A 20,425-nucleotide genomic window follows, 5' to 3' on the forward strand; every position below is an offset into this window, starting at 1 on the left:
TTGAATATTTCATAGGAAATAAATAGAAAATTACAAGCAATAGAATCTGGGTTGATTGCCTTACGTGAGACAAACAAACATCTAGAACACAAAGACAATGAACTCAGACAGAAGAAGAAGGAGCTCCTTGAAAGAAAAACCAAGAAAAGACAACTGGAACAAAAAATTAGTTCCAAACTAGGAAGGTAATTTGTGGGAGGTACAAAGTACTGTATAGGGGATTATTAATTATATCCATAATGACAAGTTTCTGCGATAATGTTCTGTAATTATTTATCTCTAAAGCTTTAATCTTAACTACCCAAAATACTATTTTAGCCCGAAGGACAAAAGAGGGAAGTGATTCTGAAATATTGTGCGTTTTTCTGGGGACCAGCAGTTAGCGTAATGGCTATGTCCCTGGACTCCCATGTAGTCAACCGCAGTTCAAGTCCCGGACCCGGTGGCTTAAACTCACACCGAGCGCGTGTGAGTGTGTGCCCAAGATCCCAAGAGGAGAATGGAGAAGGGACTGTGGTATGGCCATCCCCCCTGCGGGGGTGATTTCTCGCTTTCTGTCTCTCTGTCTCTGTCTGTCTGGCGAGCGCACGTGCCCTGTAGCAAAAACCTCTCAAAAAAATATATATATTGTGAGTTTTTCTATCCTCTAATCAACTGTTCCAGTCCCCGGACCTCTTTACATGCTTAAAAATTAATGAGGACCCTGAGGAAGTTTTGTTCATATGGATTATATCTATCGATAGTTAGTTACTACATTAGAAATTAAAACAAAGTGTTGGGACCAGCAGTTAGCATAATGGCTATGTCGCTGGACTCCCATGTAGTCTGCAGTGGTTCACGTCCTGGACCTGGTGGCTTAAACTCACACCGGGCACGTGTGTGTGCGTGCCCAAGATCCCAAGAGGAGAATGGAGAAGGAGGGACTGCAGCATGGCCATCCCCCCGGTGGGTGATTTCTTGCTTTCTTTCTCTCTCTGTCTGTCTGGCGAGCACACCCACTCTATAGCAAAAACCTCTCCAAAAAAAAAAAAGAAATTAGAACAGAGTGTTTAAAATATTTGTTCAATTATTAACCTGTAATTATGATATAAAATATTTATGAAAAAGTAACTTTTTCAAACAAAATGAGAGTGGCATTGTTTTACCTTTTGTAAATCTCTTTAGTTGAAATCAGTAGGTTTCTTCCTATCTGCTGTCTGTTGAGACGTTTTGGTTGAAGTATAATGAGGAGAGGGACCAGCAGGTGGTGTGGTGGTTAAGACACTGGACACTCCCACATGGCTGACCACGGTTCAAGTCCTGGATCTGGTGGCTTGCTTTCTCACTTCCCCTCTCTCTCTGTCTCTCTCTGTTCAAATTAAAATAAATGGGTGAATAAATAAAATTAAATAAATAATTATTTTTTTAAAAAGAAGTCTAATGAGAATCTGGCTTCACATAAATGTAGTTGAAAATGGGAGAGCTATTTTAATAGACTTTTCAGGTAATTGTGGATATTCTTTTAACACTATATAAAAACTTGGTAAGATGTAGTTTAGGTTTAATTTCAGTGTAGAATCCAGATATCAGTGAACTGAGTCTTGATGTCAGTATGCAGTACTCTGTTACATTTTAAGAAAACCTTACCTTCATCTAACATCGTGTGTGTTTCTAAACATATTAATAGACTAAATCATTATGAAATAAATTAGGAAGATTTACTTTTTTAAAATTAAAAATTATTTTTTATTATTTATTTTATTATTTATTATTTATTTAATTTGACCAGGAAGGGACAGAAAGAGAGAGAGAGAAAGTGAGAAAGCCATGGTCGGCCATGTGGGAGTACCAACACCCTTAACCACCACACCACCTGACAGCCCCAGGAAGATTTGCTTTTTATTATTGTTTGTTAAAGCAAACAACTGACCATTAACTCTGTTTAAAAACTGATGAAATGGAACCAGCAGTTGGTGCCATGGCTTTGTCGCTGGACTCACACGTAGCTGACCGCAATTCGAGTCCCAGACTTGGTGGCTTGAACCCACGACGAGCGTGTGTGCGTGCGTGTCCAAAATCCCTAGAGGAGAATGAAGGAAAAGGGATTGTGGCATGGACATCCCCTCTGGGGGGTGATTTCTCGCTTTCTATCTCTCTTGTCTGTCTCTGTCTTTCTGGCAAGCGCACGTGCCCTATAGCAAAAACTTCTAAAAAAATAAAATAAAAACTAATGAAGTTACTTAGTTACTTTAAACAAAATATATGTATTTAGTCTAGATTTCTAAAAAATTTTTTCAACTTTAAACCATTTTTTTCAGCCTTTCACCTCATTCCTGTCCTCAATCGTTTACAAAACATTTAACCTTTATTGTGCAACTGCTGTATTAGACCCATTTCTTCTCATAAAGTAATGTTGCTTTTTGTGGTGAAATGACTTTTTTTTTTGGAGAGATTTTCACTATAGGGCGCATGCACTCACCAGACAGAGAGAGACATAGAGACAGAAAGTGAGAAATCACCCCCCGGGGGGATGGTCACGCCGCAATCCCTTCTCCTTCCATTCTCCTCTCGGGATCTTGGGTACACACGCACATGCGCCCAGCATGAGTTTTTAAGCCACCGGGTCCGGGATGCGAACCGCGGTCGACTACGTGGGAGTCCAGCGACATAGCCATTACGCTAACTGCTGGTTCCTGTGAAATGACTTTTCATATCCCTTATAGGCCTGCTACTTTATACCTACCTTTATTCACTTTGGACTAGTGCAGTAATGGTCTTCCCTGACTAGTTCGTTCTCCCATCAGTTCATCCAGAATACTGCTGCAGAATTTTTCTTTGTATGTTCCTACCCCATTTAAAGTTATGCATTGTGGCTGGCTTCCTGTCATTGCTACGTAAAGTGTAATTAAACATGACTTTTCTTTAGACTAGCTTTCATGATTATTCAAAGTAATATTTCACTATACATTTCAACTTACCTTTTTCTCCTCCCTTGCATACTCTTCCTTGTACCATTCAGGGGGCATTCTACAACATCTATTGAATTTATTCTTTTTTTTTTTTTGTAATTGAGATTTATTGGTTGTGTCAAGGATCAGTACAGACATTTCAATTTGTACCCAATTCTTTTTTTTGGAGAGGTTTTTGCTGTAGGGCATGTGCACTCACCAGAGACAGAGAGAGACAGAAAGCGAGAAATCCCCCTCTGAGGGGATAGCCACACCGCAATCCCTTCTCCTCCATTCTCCTCTCGGGATCTTGGGCATGCACGCACACAACTGTGGTCGACTACATGGGAGTCCAGTGACATAGCCCTTACACTAACTGCTGGTTCCCCCAATTCTTAACATACGTACCAAAAATTTAAAAAGCCAAGTATAGTGAATTTTTTAAGTTATTCCAGTGACATTCCAGCTTCAGATTTTCCTTAAGAGAATATCAAGAACCACTGTCTTCAAATGTTGAAAGCTATTATGTAAGTCCCACCAAATCCCAATCTAATATCATACACACTACATACTTCAAATTTCCAGTCTTTCACAGCACATTAACAGAATTGTTAGGAAAACTGGGCTACCACGACCAAAGATGTTAGAGTGCACACAATTCTGACAGGTAGAGCAACAATCAAAGAGTGGTTTTCTTTAGGAAACAATACTACTAAAAAAACATAATGAAGTAATTTAAAGTATTCAAGACACATTGAATGTATGACTGTGACTCCAAACTGCTGTTTAGTATGCTTTGTATTTAGGATATTAAAAACTACCCACCCGCCCCCACCTATGGAATGTTAAGCTGACATGCAAGAGAGTCAAAGCTTCCTTCCTGTAAGTCAATATCACAGTATTTTCTGGTTGTACTGAAAAATAAACAACCAGTACATGATTTTACCTCTTAAAAAAAGGCATTTACACTTAAAAAATGGGATGAGGTGGGATTCTCTCCTTAAAAATGTTTCTAGACGGGAACCAGCTGTTAGCATAATGGCTGTGTCGCTGGACTCCCACGTAGTCGACCGCGGTTCGCATCCCAGACCCAGTGGCTTAAAACTCACGCGAGGCGCGTGTGCGTGCGTGCCCAAGATCTCGAGAGGAGAATGGAGGAGAAGGGATTGTGGCGTGACCATCCCCCCTGAGGGGTGATTTCTTGCTTTCTGTCTCTCTGTCTCTGTCTGTCTGGCACACGCCCTATAGTGAAAAACCTCTCCAAAAAAAAAAAAAAAATGTTTCTAGAGCTACTAAAAAACTTGCATTTACAAAATAGTTGATAAAAATATTCCTCTGGGTTGTACAAGAAGGAAGATAGGGACCATTGATAAGACCTGGTTTATGATATTACTCAGACTTGATTTCTTTCTCGCCTGCTTCATCAGAGGGTGGACTCTCCTCATTTTTAGTTTCTCCATTTTCTGCAGGTAAATCTTTAGTGCCCCAGTTGGCCTCTCCAGCCTGTTTCCCCTTTGCTCCCCTTTTCCCTTTTGTTTGCACTCTCTTGTCTGAAGATTTATCCTTCTCTGCCGCCTTTTTTGGCCTCGTCTCCTCTTTTATAGGAGCGAGTTTAGCCAACAACCTCATCGATCTCCTCTTGGACTTTTCCTTGGCCGCCCCCTCAGCTGAGCTGACCTTCCTCTTGGGCATCTTGGCTGCGGAGAGCGTGCATGCTGGGTGCCTGATGAGGCCATTGCGCAGAGTTCACTGGATAAACCCTACCACTCCTCCCGCTGCCCAAGCTGCTTGAATTTATTCATTCTTATTTATTATTGCTTCCATCCTTTTTTCTTTCTTCCTGAAGGTAGTATGGTATAGTGTAAAGAACATGGACATTCCTGTGAAACACATTATCACCCCTTAATATGTGTGATCTGGGACTAGCAGTTGGCATAATGGCTATGTCACTGGACTCCCATGTAGTCGACTATGGTTTGAGTCCTGGACCCACTGACTTAAACTCACACCAGGCATGTGTGTGTGTGTGTGCCTAAGATTCCACAAGGAGAATGGAGGAGAAGGGATTGTGGTGTGGCCATCCTCCCAGAGGGTGATTTCTTGCTTTCTGTCTCTCTGTTTCTCTCTTTCTGGCAAGAGCACACGCCCTATAGCAAAAACTTCTCTTAAAAAATATGTGTGATCTTAGGTGACTTACGTTAACTTATCTCAGTCTTGATTTCTTCATCTTTAAAGTGAAAAGCATAGACTAACTTTTAGGATTGTTGTCTTCATTCTGTTTTTTACTTATAAACTCCCTACTTAAGCACTTTAAAGAAAGGAACTATGTTTGATAAACAATATTAATAATAAAACAACAGTAACAACTTACATTAATGGATCAGTTATGAACTGGGCATTATACTAAGTATGTTACATGTATTACTTTTTTTTATTAGATTTTCGCCATAGGGTACGTGCACCTGACAGAGAGAGACAGAGAAGAAAAGTGAGAAATCACCCCCTGGGGGGCAGCCATGCCAAAACCATTCTTCTCTCAGGATTGTGGCATGCATGCATGTGCCTCCAGTGTGATTTTCAAACCACGGGGTCCAAGATTCAGATCATTGTTGGTCATGGGAGTCCAGCACCTTAACTATCACACCATCTGCTGGCCCCCCTGCATTGCCCTTTTTATTCTTCACCACAGCCATCTGGGAAAAGTACTATTATTAACTTCAACTTACAGATGAGGAAACTGAAACCCAAAAGAATAATTTGTGTATTGTTAACACTGTTTATTAGTGAATGACAACAAGGAGTTCAAGTTCAAAGCCATCTTTCTGACTGCAGATCCTATGCCATTATTAGCACTAGCAATATCTAGACTATCCTGGGCACATAACATATCTCAACAAATACTTTTTGATCCTGACTGGCTGCATGGAATGATCGTTTAATCTAGGACTAGCAGTTTATACATTTGAATAACATGACTGGGAACCTACAAGTTTTGGATCAATTCCTTTGTATAAGTCTGATTTCTGTATCATTGTGTGTGTGTATAGTTTAAAGCTGATGGAACAGGATACTTGTAACCTTGAGGAGGAAGAGCGAAAAGCAAGCACCAGAATCAAAGAAATTAATGTCCAAAAAGCAAAACTTGTTACTGAATTAACAAACCTAATAAAGGTAAGGCATTATTTATTACTTTTAATAAATAAGACAAGATAGTAAATTTACTAGAGGTCCTTATTGGATAGACTGTCTTGATTAGATTTGTAAGAGAGATTTTTGCTATAGGGTATGTGCTCTCATCAGAGCAAGAAAGAGACAGTAAGAGGGAAAGTGAAAAATCACCCCCAAGGGGGAATGGCCACACTGCAATCCTTTCTCCTCCATTTTTCTCTCAGAATTTTGGGCACGCACACACATGCCCGGCGTGAGTTTTAAGCCACTGGGTCCAGGACTTGAACTGTAGTCAGTCTTGTGAAAGTTCAGTGCCTTATCTATCACGCCACATGCTGACCCCTTGATTAATTTTTTGACATTTTGTTTATTTATTTATTCATTTATTTATTTACTTATGAGAGATTTTTGCTATAGGGCACGTGTGCTCATCAGAGAGACAGAGACGGAAAGCAAGAAATCACCCCCCAGGGGGAATGGCCATGCCTCAATCCCTTCTCCTTTCTCCTCTTGGGATCTTGGGCATGTACACACAGGTACCCAGTGTAAGGTTTAAGCCACCGTTCTGGAACTCAAACACAGTCGTCGACTACATGGGAATCCGATGGCTTAACCATTACATCTTCTACTGGTTCCAGCATTTTATTTTTAGGCAATAAATTTTTGTCATTAGTGTCAGCTTGCTTAGTTGTTTGACATTTATAGGTAACGCATAGATTAAAAACATTTGTTAAAGTTAGTGATTTATTACAGGAGATTATTATGTACACAATAAAACTTATTTTAATAATTGTCTTGTAAGAACTATTTAAAAGATATCAGTCACAACTGAAAAAAATCTGTTTTTCTATGGCTTATAATTTTGTTTAAAAAATTACTATTTTTTTTCAGTAACACAAAAACTAAACTCTTAAGGGCTTTTGTTCCTAGATTTGTACTACTTTGCATATACAGAAAGTAGATTTGATTCTTCAAAATACCACAGTGATCTCTGAGAAGAACAAATTAGAGTCAGATTATATGGCTGCATCTTCACAACTACGTCTCACAGAGGTAAAATAGTTTTGCCTTTATTTTTTATTTGGGAATCCATCCTTAGGCCAGTTGGAAAACATATATCATGTATCATCACGTAGAATCTGCGACTTCTTGTATGCTAATTAATTTGCAAATGTATGCCTCCTGCTAATGAGGAAGCAGTACTTGAAACACTGAAGTGTTTAACCCTGGTGATTTAATCTTCTGTTTATATCTGAATGATAAATACTGAGGTAGTGTATGGAGGAGAAGAAATGTTGTATACCACATTGGCTTACAACCCAGAGAAAAGCTGGCAATAAGATCGAGTTTTTAAATCTTCAAAATCCTTTCCCTAAAATAGAAGAGCAGCTGGGTTAATAAAACAGTAACAAATCCATGGGTAGCACATACTACAAAAATAAGTTTCCAGGTATCCTTCTTTATGTACTGTAATACTATTCTGATGTTAACTACCTACAGTACTCAATATGACTGCCCTTACTTTCGATACCAACTGCAAATTCAGCAGTTCACAGGCCACGTGGCCTGCCCTCTGACTAACTAGCTGCAAAATCAGGGGTTCTCATGATCTTCTCAGGTTCTGTTATTTACTAGATCAGCTCAGAACGCAGAAAAGCACTATACTTAGAATAAGTTTTTTTTGTTTGTTTTCTTTTGATTAAAGGATTTAAATAGTACTAGCCAAATGAAGGGACACAAAGGGCAAGGTCTTAAACACAATAATTTCTCTTCCCATGCATTCAGTGTTGGTCATCCTCCTAACTCATTTATATATTTACCTCCTATGAAGCTCTGACAAGCTTCAGTGCTCAGGGTTTTTGTTGTGGTTTCATTACATAGCTGATTGATATATCACTGACTATGTGGTTGAACTCAATCCCTTGCCCCTCTCTGTAGAGTTGGGGAAGTTGCCTGATATATGGCTTCAAGACTTAATCCTCTACCTCTACCTATTTGGTCTTTCTGGCAGTCTCCTTCCACCCTAAACTATCTCCTTGACATATGCACATGCAAGATCTAAGGAGTTTATGAATAATAAAAGCCCTATTGCTCAATTCCAAAGGTTTTAGAGGAACCAGTGACAAAATCTAGCCAGATTCTTTATTACCTGATACCTATGAACTCCAAAATACCAGGGGGTAAGATAAATCAACCTCAGCATCAAGGCTACATGGTGTCATAAGAGAAGACTGACTGAGAGAACCCATAAATCAAGTTGCTAAGAGGTACTCATCTCTAAAGGAGGCGGTTCCATTCGGTATAGAAAAGCTCAGCAGACCCAGTTTGAGAGCAGCTGATTCTGAGAGGCAACTTTACAGACTTCAGAAAGGTTGGATAATGCTAGGATTGTCCAGCTCTGTGAACTCTAAAATCAACTGAAACTCATTTTTAGAACAATGCTTTTTATTGAGAACTAGCATTATATAATAGATAAAGGAGACAATAAACTATGTACTATATACTTACCAACTACTATATGGTTTTGAGTCTGAAAGTGTAGCTAAGACACAATTGTTTGAAAAATGGAGTAAGAGAGAGATGTCAAATACAGTATATTTGCTGATTGACCGATAGGTATTATCAAGAAATAAAAGGGGTACCACTTCAAGCTAGGTGCTTTGGGAGAGGAAAATGAGGGAGAATTTCAGTATTATGTATAATGGAGAAAAAAATAGACAGTAAGCTCAAAAAAGTTATAAGGATATTATCTAAGCTAGCTGCACAAACATAACTTTTACAAGAAAAATAGAAGCCCTCCTAAGTATCAGAAAAAATATACAAAAGCAAAGAGGCAAGAGGGCAGGTAATAAAACATCATGTGACAAAAGTTTTGGTTTTTGTTTTTTTAACAAATATATGAGATACAGAAATAAATATGACATTAAACAGTAACAGAACTAGACTGGCCCCTTGGCCTGGTGTTTAAGGGAACCATATCCCACCAAAGGTCAGCTACCTTTCAAATCCCAGCCCTGGTGGCATGACGCTGGCTACACATGCATGTATGTCCCAAATACCAATAGGATGAAGAAATGGAGAAGGGATTGTGGAGTGACCACGTGCTATCAGAAGAAGCTTTCTTCCTCTATCCCTGTCTCTCTGATTAGCACATATACACCCTGGCACTAAGTAAAAACAAAACAATGAGGTTTTAGCCAGTGCAGTAAGGCAAGAAAAAAAATAAAAAGCATAAAAACTGAAAGAGAATAGGAAATATTTTTCAAGCAAACATGATTATCTCTATGGAAAATCTTAAGGAATCTACACAAATGATGGTAGTACCATTAGTGAATTTAGCAAGGTTATAGGATATAAGTTCAATATATATAAATCAGATGGCTCCATCTTTAACAATGAACAATTGGAAATTGAAATTTAAAAACAGTACTAGGGCTGGGGAGCTGCAGATGGCATGGTGGTTAAGGCGCTGGACGCTCCCACGTGGCTGATCATGGTTTGAGTCCCAGACCTGGTTGCTTGCTTTCTCACTTTCCCTCTTTCTCTCTGTGTGTCTCTGGTCAAATTAAAATAAATGAAAATAAAATTAAATAATCTTTTTTAAAAAATAATAAACAAACAGTACTGGGGCTGACTCTATGGTCCAGTGGTAGAATGCAGTGCTCAGGAAAAATCAAATCCCATATGCAACTGTCACTTGAATCCCTGGCCCATTCAGCCTGAAATATGCTGGGCACATGTGTGCATGCCCAAGATTCAATGGAGTTGAAGACTAGAGGATTGCGGCATAATAAGGTCCTGTGGAGGATATTCCCATTCTCTGTTTCTCTCTCACTCAGAAGTAAGTAGGCATGCCTTCTATCATGAGTAAAGGGTGGTGGCGGGGAATGCTCTGGGACAAAAATACTGTTTATAATAGCATCAAAAATATTAAATACTTAGGCAAATTTATAAGACCCATATACTGAAAACTATAAAATTTGATGAGAGAAAACTTTGCTGGGAGAAATTAAATACATTGATCTTGTTCATGGATCGAAGAGTCGTGATTTGTTAAAATGTCATTCTCTTCCAATTGGTAGATTCAGTAAAATTCCCAGCTGGGTTTTTAGTAGAAGTTGGCAAATTTACCATAAAATGCAGAAAATTTAGAAGAACACAAGCAACTTTGAAAAAAGTAAATTGCAGACTCAAATTAATTACTTTAAAACTTCCTATAAAGTTAATCAAATTATATAAAAATAGATCATATAGATCAATGGAATAGAATAGAAAATCCAGAAGTACATCCACATATATGCAGGATTATTATTGTTTCTTTTGGGGAGGGGGGCATACCTCACAGGTAATTCAATGGAGAAAGAATAATCTTTCTAACAAATAGTGCTAGAACAGTTGAGTAGTCCAATGTAAAAAAAATAACACACCATAACTCTTGAACTCATACCATGTACAGATGGGCTGCAATGTAAAAATTAAAGTAAAACTTTCTGAAGAAAACAGAAAATTTTAATCAACTGGAGTTTGACAAAAATTTCTTTTTTCTTTTTCTAGAATAACAAAAAATATTTTACTAAGATTTATAGATTTCCATACAAGGCATAGAAAATGATCACAAGCTTCTTTTGAAGGAGTCTACATTTGACAGCAAAGTCACAGTGTTATTAGTGAGGGTAGTAATGTTTAATGTTTCCATTTTGGTTCAAACAATTAAGCTTTTTCATTTACAGCATATAAATAAAGTTGGCTATAGAGCATATTCTTCTTTTGCTATAGGATGTGTATACTCGCTGGAAGGACAGAGAAATGGAAAAATCACCCCCCACGGGGATGGCCATGGCCACGCCACATTCCTCCTCCTGCATTCTCCTCTCAGGATCTTGGGTACACACACACACACACACAAACCCATACACCCATGCCTCGCCTGAGTTTTAAGTGGTCAGGTCTAGTACTTAAATTGTGTTGACGGGACCAGATGTTAGCATAATGACTGTGTCGCTGGACTCCCCTGTAGCTGACCGTGGTTTGAGTCCTGGACCCAGTGGCTTAAAAGTCATGCCAGACGCATGTGCGTGTGTGCCCAAGATCCCAAAGGGAGGATGGAGGAGAAGGGATTGCGGCGTGGCCATCCCCCCTGGGGGGTGATTTTTCGCTTTCTGTCTCTCTGTCTGTCTCTGTCTTTCTGGCGAGCGCACACACCCTAAAGCAAAAATCTCTCTTAAAAAGAAAACTGGAGGGACCAGCAGTTAGCATAATGACTGTGTCACTGGACTCCCATGTAGTCAACTGCGGTTCGAGTCCTGGACCCGGTGGCTTAAACTCATGCCAGGCGTGTGTGCGAGCATGCCCAAAATCCCAAGAGGAGAGCGGAGGAGAAGGGATTGCAGCATGGTCATCCCCTCTGGGGGTGATTTCTCGCTTTCTGTCTCTCTGTCTTTCTGACGAGTGCATGCGCCCAATAAGAAAAAACCTCTCCAAAAAAATTATTAGAATTTTATATTTGTGGGACCAGCAGTGTTGACTCTGTAGGAGTCCAGCAGTATAACCATTGAACCATCTACTGATCCCAAGTCCATATTCTAAAGAACTGGTTAGCTGCTTTTAACCAGTGTGATTGGATCACTATAAAAAGGGGGAAAGGAGCCCATAAAATTGAAATAAAATCACCTTCCTCCTCAGAAAAATAAAGTAAAACACCCACACCCCTGTGGCTAACTCTGACAACTACCTTCATTCTCAGTGCTTTATATTTAAACCATGATGGGGGAAATGAATAAAAGCAGCAAGGGGCCACTGCTTTTAAACATTTCACAACAATCCAGGTGATACTCTAGCCTCTGCTTTACAACAGCTAATCTCAGGAAAAGACATAGATTTGCCAATGTGCATTTAATTACCAAAGGGCTGAGGACGCCTGGGCTTTTATTCTGTAATGTTTCTAAGCCTGTGTCCATTAACTGCAAACAAACAAAAAAAAAAGACATCTTGGCAGAACAGAAGTGATGCACACTTGATGATCAGATCGATTTAAATATTACTCATGGCGTATAGCCTAGTCCATGCTCTAGCTGTTTATATGGCTTGGGCTTCATCGGTCTTCCATTGCTCCGCTGCATCATTTGCTAATGGATCATCTGAATCGGAGCACTTCATAAAGCCTGGATTGACAGCGGAACTGTGCAGATCTGCAGTGCTAGGGACCACTTATCTTTCAAAATATCTAAACATATTCTTCCCAACTTGTCTACATTGGGATAAGTTTTGGTCACGAAACATACTTTAGGGGCTGCCATTGGGTATTCTTCTGGAAATAATAGTTCAAGTTTGAAAGTTCCTCCCTCAAAGGAGGAATCCTGAGGGCCAATAGTGAGCACATGAAAATAACTGGTGTTGCTCTCATCTGATTCTGTTTTAATGCCAGGAACCGGATCTGTCAGAAAACGCTGAGTTTCCTTGATGATCCTACAGGATAGCCTAGCCATTTTGTCAGATCCCAAGTTCAGATCTAGTCTCATTTCTGGCTTGGCTTATCTCACACACGAGTCTAGCAAAGGTTTCTTAAGTAGAGCATAAGAAGAATAAACAGAAGAAAAATCAATATACTCATTTACTTATTGGCCCTTTATAATAAGTGAAAGTCTACTGACCTTGATGAATACTATAATAACTTTTTAAAAGAATTATCTTATTTAACTAACTTTATTTATCTATTTATTTATATACGTGTGTGTGTGTGTGTGTGTGTGTGTGTGTGTTTATTTGACCAGAGAGGGACAGAGTGAGAGAGAGGAAGGGAAAGTGAGAAAGCCGCTAGGCCCAGGACTCGAACCATGGTCGACTATGGGAGTCCAGCACTCTTAACCACCACACCCACCTGCTGGCCCCATCACTATAACAACTTTTAATACAAAGAAGATAATAACCCAGTCAAAATCTGGGCAAAATAGTTCAACGTACTAAAAATATATGAATGGCAAATAAGCACATGAAAAGATAGCCAACATTATTAGTTAATGGGGAATTGGTTAAAAGAGAATAAATAAGGAAGTTTTAAGTGAAACTATAGTGAACTTCCACCGTAACTACTAGTATGTAATACATCTAAAATTAAAAATGACCTTACCAAAGCTCTGGTGAAGATTTGGAGCAACTGGAATTCATATGCTACCAGTGGGAACTTAAGGTGTATAATCATCTTAAATAATAATAAATTAGGATTTTTTAAAAATTAGGATATTTCTGAGCAAGAGAAAAAGATGAGTATCCTCAATAAGACCTCTCACTTAAAATCCTTCCCTCAGCTTTTCCTGGCCAGTCAAGATTACAGGCATGTACTCAGAATATTCAAGACAGCCTAGGAACTACACATAGCTTCTAGCATTGCAGAGCATTGCACTACCACTGTGCAAACAAGTCTTGGCCACCATGTGGGAGTTTGTTTCTTTTAAATAATTATTTAATTTTTTTTATTATTTTAATTTGACCAGAGAGAGATACAGGGAGAGAGGGAAAGTGAGAAAACAAGCCACCAGATCTGGGACTCAAACCGTGGTCAGCCATGTGGGAGTGTCCAGCACCTTAACCACCACGCCACCTACTGCCCCCCACGAGGGAGTTTTTTAAAGTGCTGTACATATACCTGCATGTAATCCAGCCATTTCCTCTCCTAGTAACTACTCAAGAGAAATGAAAGCATGTTTCTGCAAAGACTGTGCATGAATGCCTAACAACTTTCCTTGTAATAGCTAAAAACTTGAACATAAATGCCTAGCCACAGTTGAATGGTTAAGCAGATTGTGCTACATTCTCACAATGGCATGTTACTCTACCACAAAAAAAAAAAAAAGAGTTGCTGATATGCACAACATGAACAAATCTCAGTTATGCTAAGTGAAAAAAGCCAGACCAAAAAAGATGATACACTAGTGATTCTATTTATGTAAAATGTAGAATGCCTACTGACAGAAAGCAAGTCACTGGTTGCTTTGGTATGATGGGATGGATTACAAAGGAGCACAAAGTTTTTGAGGCAGAGAGAGAGCTTTGTTACCTTAATGGTGGCAGTGGTTTTACTGGTGTACATAATTGTCAAAACTCAGTTTGTACACTTTGAATATGTACAGCTTATGATTCATCAGTTACTCTCCGAACGATAGTTAAAATTTTAAGTTAGGGTTTATTTTAACTTGCTAAGTGGTATGTGACTACTTTAGTTCAAATAGATGTACTGAGCCTAGGTATAAACCGACAGGGTGTTCTATTTTTTCTCTTCTGAAGATGTTTGCCTTAGGGCACATGTGCTCCATGAGGGGAGGAGAGAGACAGACAGATATTGTGAGAGGGAAAGTGAGAAATTATCCCCCCCCCCAGGTGGGTTGGGATGGTGGCCATGCAGCAATCCCTTCTGCTCCATTCTCTTCCCAGGATCTTGGGAGATCTTCTCTTGGGCATTCACATGCATGCACACACGCCTGGTGTGAGTTTCAAGCCACCAGATCCAGAATTCAAACCACAGTCGGCCATGTGGGACTCCATGACATTACTGCTAAGCCCTCTGCTGGTCCCAAAGGTGTTCTCCTATACTCCACTTTGTTAATAATAGCAGAAATGTTAAAATTTTTAATCGAGCTGACTTGCTGTGTTTCTGGAGAGCAGTAAAGATTCCTGGGAAGAGCTTTTGTTGTCAGTCTTTATACCACTAATTAATTTTTTAGAAAGCTACATTATACTGTCCAGAAATAATCTCTGATTAGCTTCTTATCCATCTAGATTTTGTTACCGGAAAACAATACCTGAGACTCATTCTTAGCCTCTTAGCAACTTCATCTGTATCTAGGCTTAAGTATATCATAACAAATTTACAGTTCCTATAGTTGAATGTTCATCATTATTATCCACAAAGCACAGATAGTCAAAGCAACTCATTATATATTACTTTGATTATATTTAATGCATACTATTTCAGCTCATTGCTTAATTTTACAGTTAATTGGGAAATTTTTTTTCCCTTGTTGCTTTCTTTCCATGCTCTTTGCCATTACCACATTCATAATTCATCTCTTTCTGCTTTCGTGACTACTGACCCAAGTCAGGCTGTAAGTGCAAATATCTGCAGCCTAACTTTTTGTAAATTTTGTACACACTGGAACTGCCAAGAAAAATTTGTCTTACTTTTTGTATTCTACTGCTTAGGAATCTGTTTCCTAAAATTTATTATAGATGATACAAAGCGTCATGGTATTTTTCCAATGTCTACTCCCAACTTCAAGACTTTTTTTAACTTGGTTGGCTGTTTTGGTATGGTCTTCTTACTATTGTTTATTATTCTATATCTTTCTTAAATTGTTTCCCTCATTTTTGTCACAGTTCATTGCTCCTTTTAAAACCAGTACACCTTGCCTTCTCTCTCTCTCTCTCTCCCTCTCTCTCTCTTTCTCACACACACACACACACACACACAAACATACCCCTTAACAGTACGGCTTCTGACCTTATTTTACATTTCTTTAGCAACATTTAATACCAGAGTCCCAACCCAAGCAGTTTGAAAAACACAATGGGTGCATGTGTGTGCATGTCCCCCAAATCCCAGCAGGATGGGGATATGGAACAGAAGAGATAACAGCATGGCCGTGTCCCATTGGGGGTTGTTTTCTCCCTATCTTTTCCCTTCCCCTTTCTCTAGCAAGCACATGTGCTATCTGGCAATTCATATAAAAAGCATGATGAGCAAAAGAGTATATAGTAGACTAGATGAATGGTAATCCACTTTCCACTGTCCTTGCTCTTTTTTTCTTCTCACGTGTGCTGCCATTCACATACAAATGCTCCTATTTGCCTTTACTTCTATCCAGTGTCATCTTTTAGGAGAAATCCTTTTTACCTAGTACCTTTGAGTACATGACAGGTTGCACCAAGGAAGCATTACTATTGCTTCTGAGGTTACATTACCCTGATCATAAAAAGTTAACAGAAGACTGGCCGCAGATTTCAATAGGGACAGTATTCCTAAGGGAACTTAGGGGTAGCTAACAACCATGAAATTTAATGCTTTTCTTAAATTTTTAGAAGGCGAAAATGGCAAAGATTCTAGACCTATAAAACTTCCCCCAGAGAAAGGCAAACAGTAGTGAGTGAGCCATTGTTTGGCAATGTTACTAACTTCTGGAAAATTTTTAGGATGACTTAGTAAACTGACTGCTTAGGAATCCAGTTACAAAGGTGGACAGATAGATGTTCCTGTTACTTTGTTTTTGACCATGGACAGTTTTCCTAACCAGGATAGGCTTATCTGCAGCCACATGTGTGACACTCAACTTGCATGGATGTCATTGTATTCAGTTTAATTCAATACATCAAGGGACTGGCTATGTGATACAGTGTTAATACACTGCCCAGGAGAAGCCAGATTCCACATGGCAACTATGGTTTGAAACTCTGGCCATGGCAGCCTGAAACATGCTGGGCATGCACATGAGTACTCAAGATCTGATGGGCTAGAGGATTGGAGGAAGGGGATCACAGCATGACCAGGCTCCATAGAGAATTCCCCTCTCTTCCTCTCTCTCCTCTTCTCCTATGTCCTCATGTACATGCTCTGTCATGAACAATGAAAAAAAAATGTATACACACATACACACCAAGATGTTTAATGTGCTGCCTAAAATAAAGCCAGTGTTTAAGAAGTATAGATTCAGGGGTTAGCAGGTGGTGTAGTGGTTAGAATGCTGGATCAGGATAAATATTGGTTACAAAAATTAGAAATTGTGGGCTGGCTCCACGATATAATGGTTAAGGTAGCCACATCCCTTGTGGCCAACCATGTGGTTCAAGTCCCAGACCTATCAGCTTGAGAAACACTGGGCACGTGCTTACATGCAAAATCCTGAAGGGAGAGAAAGAGGAGGAATCACAACATGACTATTTCCCATGGGTTGGTGGTAGTATAGGGGGTGCTTTCACTTCTTCCTCTCACCCTGGCTAGTTTTTATGTCCTCTGGCTGGGGGCAAGGGATAAGAAAAATTAGAAACTGGTTTTTTTTATCCTGATACTAAATTTAGGAATTCCAACGTTCATCTAACCTGTCCTTTGCCTCCTCTTTACTATTCTCAACAAAACAGAACTGAAATTCAGAGAAGACTTTTTGTTTTGTTTTTAAGATTTTTGCCATAGGGTGTGTGCATTTGCCAGGAGAGAGACAGAGACAGCAAGAGGAAAGTGAAAAAATACCCCTGGTGCAATGGCCATATTGCAGCCCCTTCTTTCTCCTCTCAGGATTTAGGGTACATACTCACACATATCCGGCTTGAGTCTCAAACTACCAGATAGATCCAAGACTTGAACTAAAATCAGCCATGTGGGAGTCCAGTGCCTTAACCACCATGCCACTTGCTGGCCCCAAGAGAAGACATTTTTTACTTAAATAAGATCCATACAGTTTGAAGGATAAAAATAATAAGTAAATAGTTTTATTGCCATTACTTTATTGTTTATGATTAAATTGAAAGAGAATTTTCAGTCTTGTATATTTATTAAAACCACTGTTTTCTAAATTTCATATTGACAATAAAATTCAAAGTTGATATTACTTAAGAAGAATGATTAGGGCCAGCAGAGTTAAGGCAGCTAGATCTCACGTGGCCAGCTGTGTAGTTTGGTGCAAGACCTGGAAACGTGTGAAGAAAACCAGGCATGTGTGTGTGTGTGTGTGTGTGTGTATGCGTGTGTGTGTGTGTGAGAGAGAGAGAGTGCCAAAAATGCTGAGAAGAGAATGGAAAAATGAAGGGGAGAGATTGCAGCATGTCCATCTCCCCTTGGGGGGAGGGGGGGAATTTTCACTTTCCCTCTCTTACCTGGCAAGCTCATGTGCTTTATAGCAAATACAAAAAAAAAGAAAGATTAAATAATTTTTGTATTAAGTATTTTGTCTGGTAACTAAAATTATAGTTAACATTTAAATTTGAAATCCATTAAATTGGAATGAAATGTGATGCTTGTATTTAAAGGAAAATTGAGGAAGAAATATGTTAACTTACAGCTAATGTTTTAGTAAAACTTTGTGCTGCCCAGACCTTAGAACTTAATTATATTCATACAGAAAAATGTTTTTTATTTCGTTTACTCTTATTTAAATAAACTGTTAAATAGAATATTTACTGTTTTAATATGAAATTCTGAGAGTAATTTTTATTTCTTCCACAAGAGGGCCTTCTTAGGAAAGTTTTTCCTTGTTTAATGTCAAAATATTCTGTATATTTTTTATAACAACTTTTTATTTGTTTCTCTTTTTTTAATTTTTTTATTTTTTGACCAGAGGGCTCCTGCATTTGCCAGAGAGAGACAGTACCACACCTAGGTCATGGTCACAATGCAGTTCCTTCTCCATTTCCTCCCCGTCAAAATTTGAGATGTGCCCACATGTGCCAGTGTGTTTCTCAGGCCACCAGGTCTGGGACTAAACCATGCAGTCAGCCCTGCCTACAAGCCCATCTTCTTTGAAATATTCATAGGAGATACTTCATATATTTTGTCCCATTCTCCTCTTAATGTCTTAAACAGAGGAAGTATTTTCTTTTAAAAAACATTAAAAAAAAAACTTTTTACCAGTAGCCACATGCATTCTCCAGAGAGAAAAGGGAGAGAGAAAATGAGAAATTGCCCCCCATTCCCCCTGGGGAATGGTCATGCTGCAGTCCTTTCTTCATTTCTCCCAGCTTCCAGGATTTGGGGCAAGCATGCCTGGCGTGTTTTTGAAGCCTCCTGGTCTGGCACTTGAAACTGTGCAATTGGCTATATGGGGTCAAGCCATCTTAATCACCATGTCATAGGTTGGCCCAGAAGTATTTTCTATTCTCTTTTAACCATAAAACGCTCAATTTTACTTTTTTTTTTTTTTTTGGAGAGTTTTTTGCTATAGGGCATGTGTGCTTGCCAGAGAGAGAGAGACAGAAAGCGAGAAATTACCCCCCCGGGGGGATGGCCACGCTACAATCCGTTCTCCTCCATTCTCCTCTTGGGATCTTGGGCACACATGCACACGTGCCTAGTGTGAGTTTAAGCCACTGAGTCTGGGACTCGAACCACGGTCGACTACATGGGAGTCCAGCAACATAGCCATTATGCCAACTGCTGGTACCAAAAGGCTAGACTTTAAGCAGAAATGTACATAAAGCCTTTCACTAGCCTTTATGACTATACTTTATGACAGTATCTTATTGAATATATCATTTATTTTCCTTCCCTTCTCTACTTTTTTCCCCCACAAAGAAATCTCAGGAAGAATTGTGGTATTAAAAAACAAACCAATGTTGTATGAAGAGAGCCATCACAAACATATATGTATAGAAAGAACATTTTCTCAGACAAAGGTTTTGTTAGACATACGTTACCAAACAGAAGGAAACTATTGAATGAGTTTTTGTCTAAGTCCAGAGCTTCAAATCAGTTCAGTGATATTTTTTCCCCATAATGTTATAATACTTCATTGTAGCAAAGTCCAAAGGAACAAGAAGCAAGAGCAGAAGACAATATGAGTTTTTCATTTCTCTGTAGCTATCCCTTGTTTTACATTTACCTGAGGACAGTACCCCTTAGAGAACAGAGTTGGGGTGACTGGAAGTCTTTAATTTTTCTTTCTCTCAGGCTGTGGGAGCTGAGGAATTCATTCAAGGAACCACAGTACTAAGTGACTATTAAAAAGGCTTGCTTGTATTTTCAGTTCAATCTATTAAATATCCTTTTACTTTTCATAACTATTACCTGGGCTTAGTTTATTTGCTGTGAAACTTGTGTACATAGAAATCACCAGAGTGGGTCCAGACAGTACAGTAGCAAAATGCAAAGGTCTATGAGGCTGACCCACATAGGGAGGTTCCAGGTTTGCCTCCAGAACCTCCTTTGTATACGCGAGATACATACATACCCAACATCCAGATCAAGTTAAGGGTTGGGGTCGGTCATGGTGTTTAGACCCTGTTGGGAGTGTGTAAGAAAGTCAACCAAGGACCTTCTTAATAATTTATATATCCAGGGCTTGATCCCAGAGATATTAATGAAACAGATCTGGTATATGTTTAGGACATCAGTCCTCACTTACTGGTGTTTTTGGCTGACAGAAGTTTGCATGTTAGTGGAAAGAACAGACCTGTTTTCTTTCTCAGAAACTTTGCTTGCTAGTTCTATAACATTTTCAAATTTCTTAATATTTCTTTTTTGGGGGGGGTACAGGTTTTCGCTATAAGGGTGTGTGCACTCACCAGAAAGAGAGAGAGACACACAAAGTGAGAAATCACACACACACACACACACACACACACACACACACACC

At 39.2% G+C, this 20,425-nt stretch overlaps 1 protein-coding gene and 2 pseudogenes across 6 annotated transcripts in view; 1 reads left to right on the forward strand and 2 right to left on the reverse strand.

Moving 5' to 3' along the window:
• Positions 1 to 20,425, forward strand: part of SMC5 (structural maintenance of chromosomes 5) — a 97,840-nt gene that overhangs the window by 64,637 nt on the left and 12,778 nt on the right. For all 6 annotated transcript variants that reach the window (XM_006152476.3, XM_006152477.3, XM_006152472.3 and 3 more), the window contains 3 exons: positions 16 to 185; positions 5,975 to 6,098; positions 7,026 to 7,148. In XM_006152476.3, the coding sequence (XP_006152538.1) occupies positions 16 to 185; positions 5,975 to 6,098; positions 7,026 to 7,148 (417 nt within the window). The remainder of the gene's footprint in view (positions 1 to 15; positions 186 to 5,974; positions 6,099 to 7,025; positions 7,149 to 20,425) is intronic.
• On the reverse strand, positions 4,207 to 4,847 carry LOC102493547 (non-histone chromosomal protein HMG-14 pseudogene; annotated as a pseudogene).
• On the reverse strand, positions 11,690 to 12,721 carry LOC102493137 (ubiquitin-conjugating enzyme E2 N-like; annotated as a pseudogene).

The sequence above is a fragment of the Tupaia chinensis genome, unplaced genomic scaffold (genome assembly GCF_000334495.1).
Source record: "Tupaia chinensis unplaced genomic scaffold, TupChi_1.0 Scaffold000354_1, whole genome shotgun sequence".
NCBI classification, from domain to species: domain Eukaryota; kingdom Metazoa; phylum Chordata; class Mammalia; order Scandentia; family Tupaiidae; genus Tupaia; species Tupaia belangeri.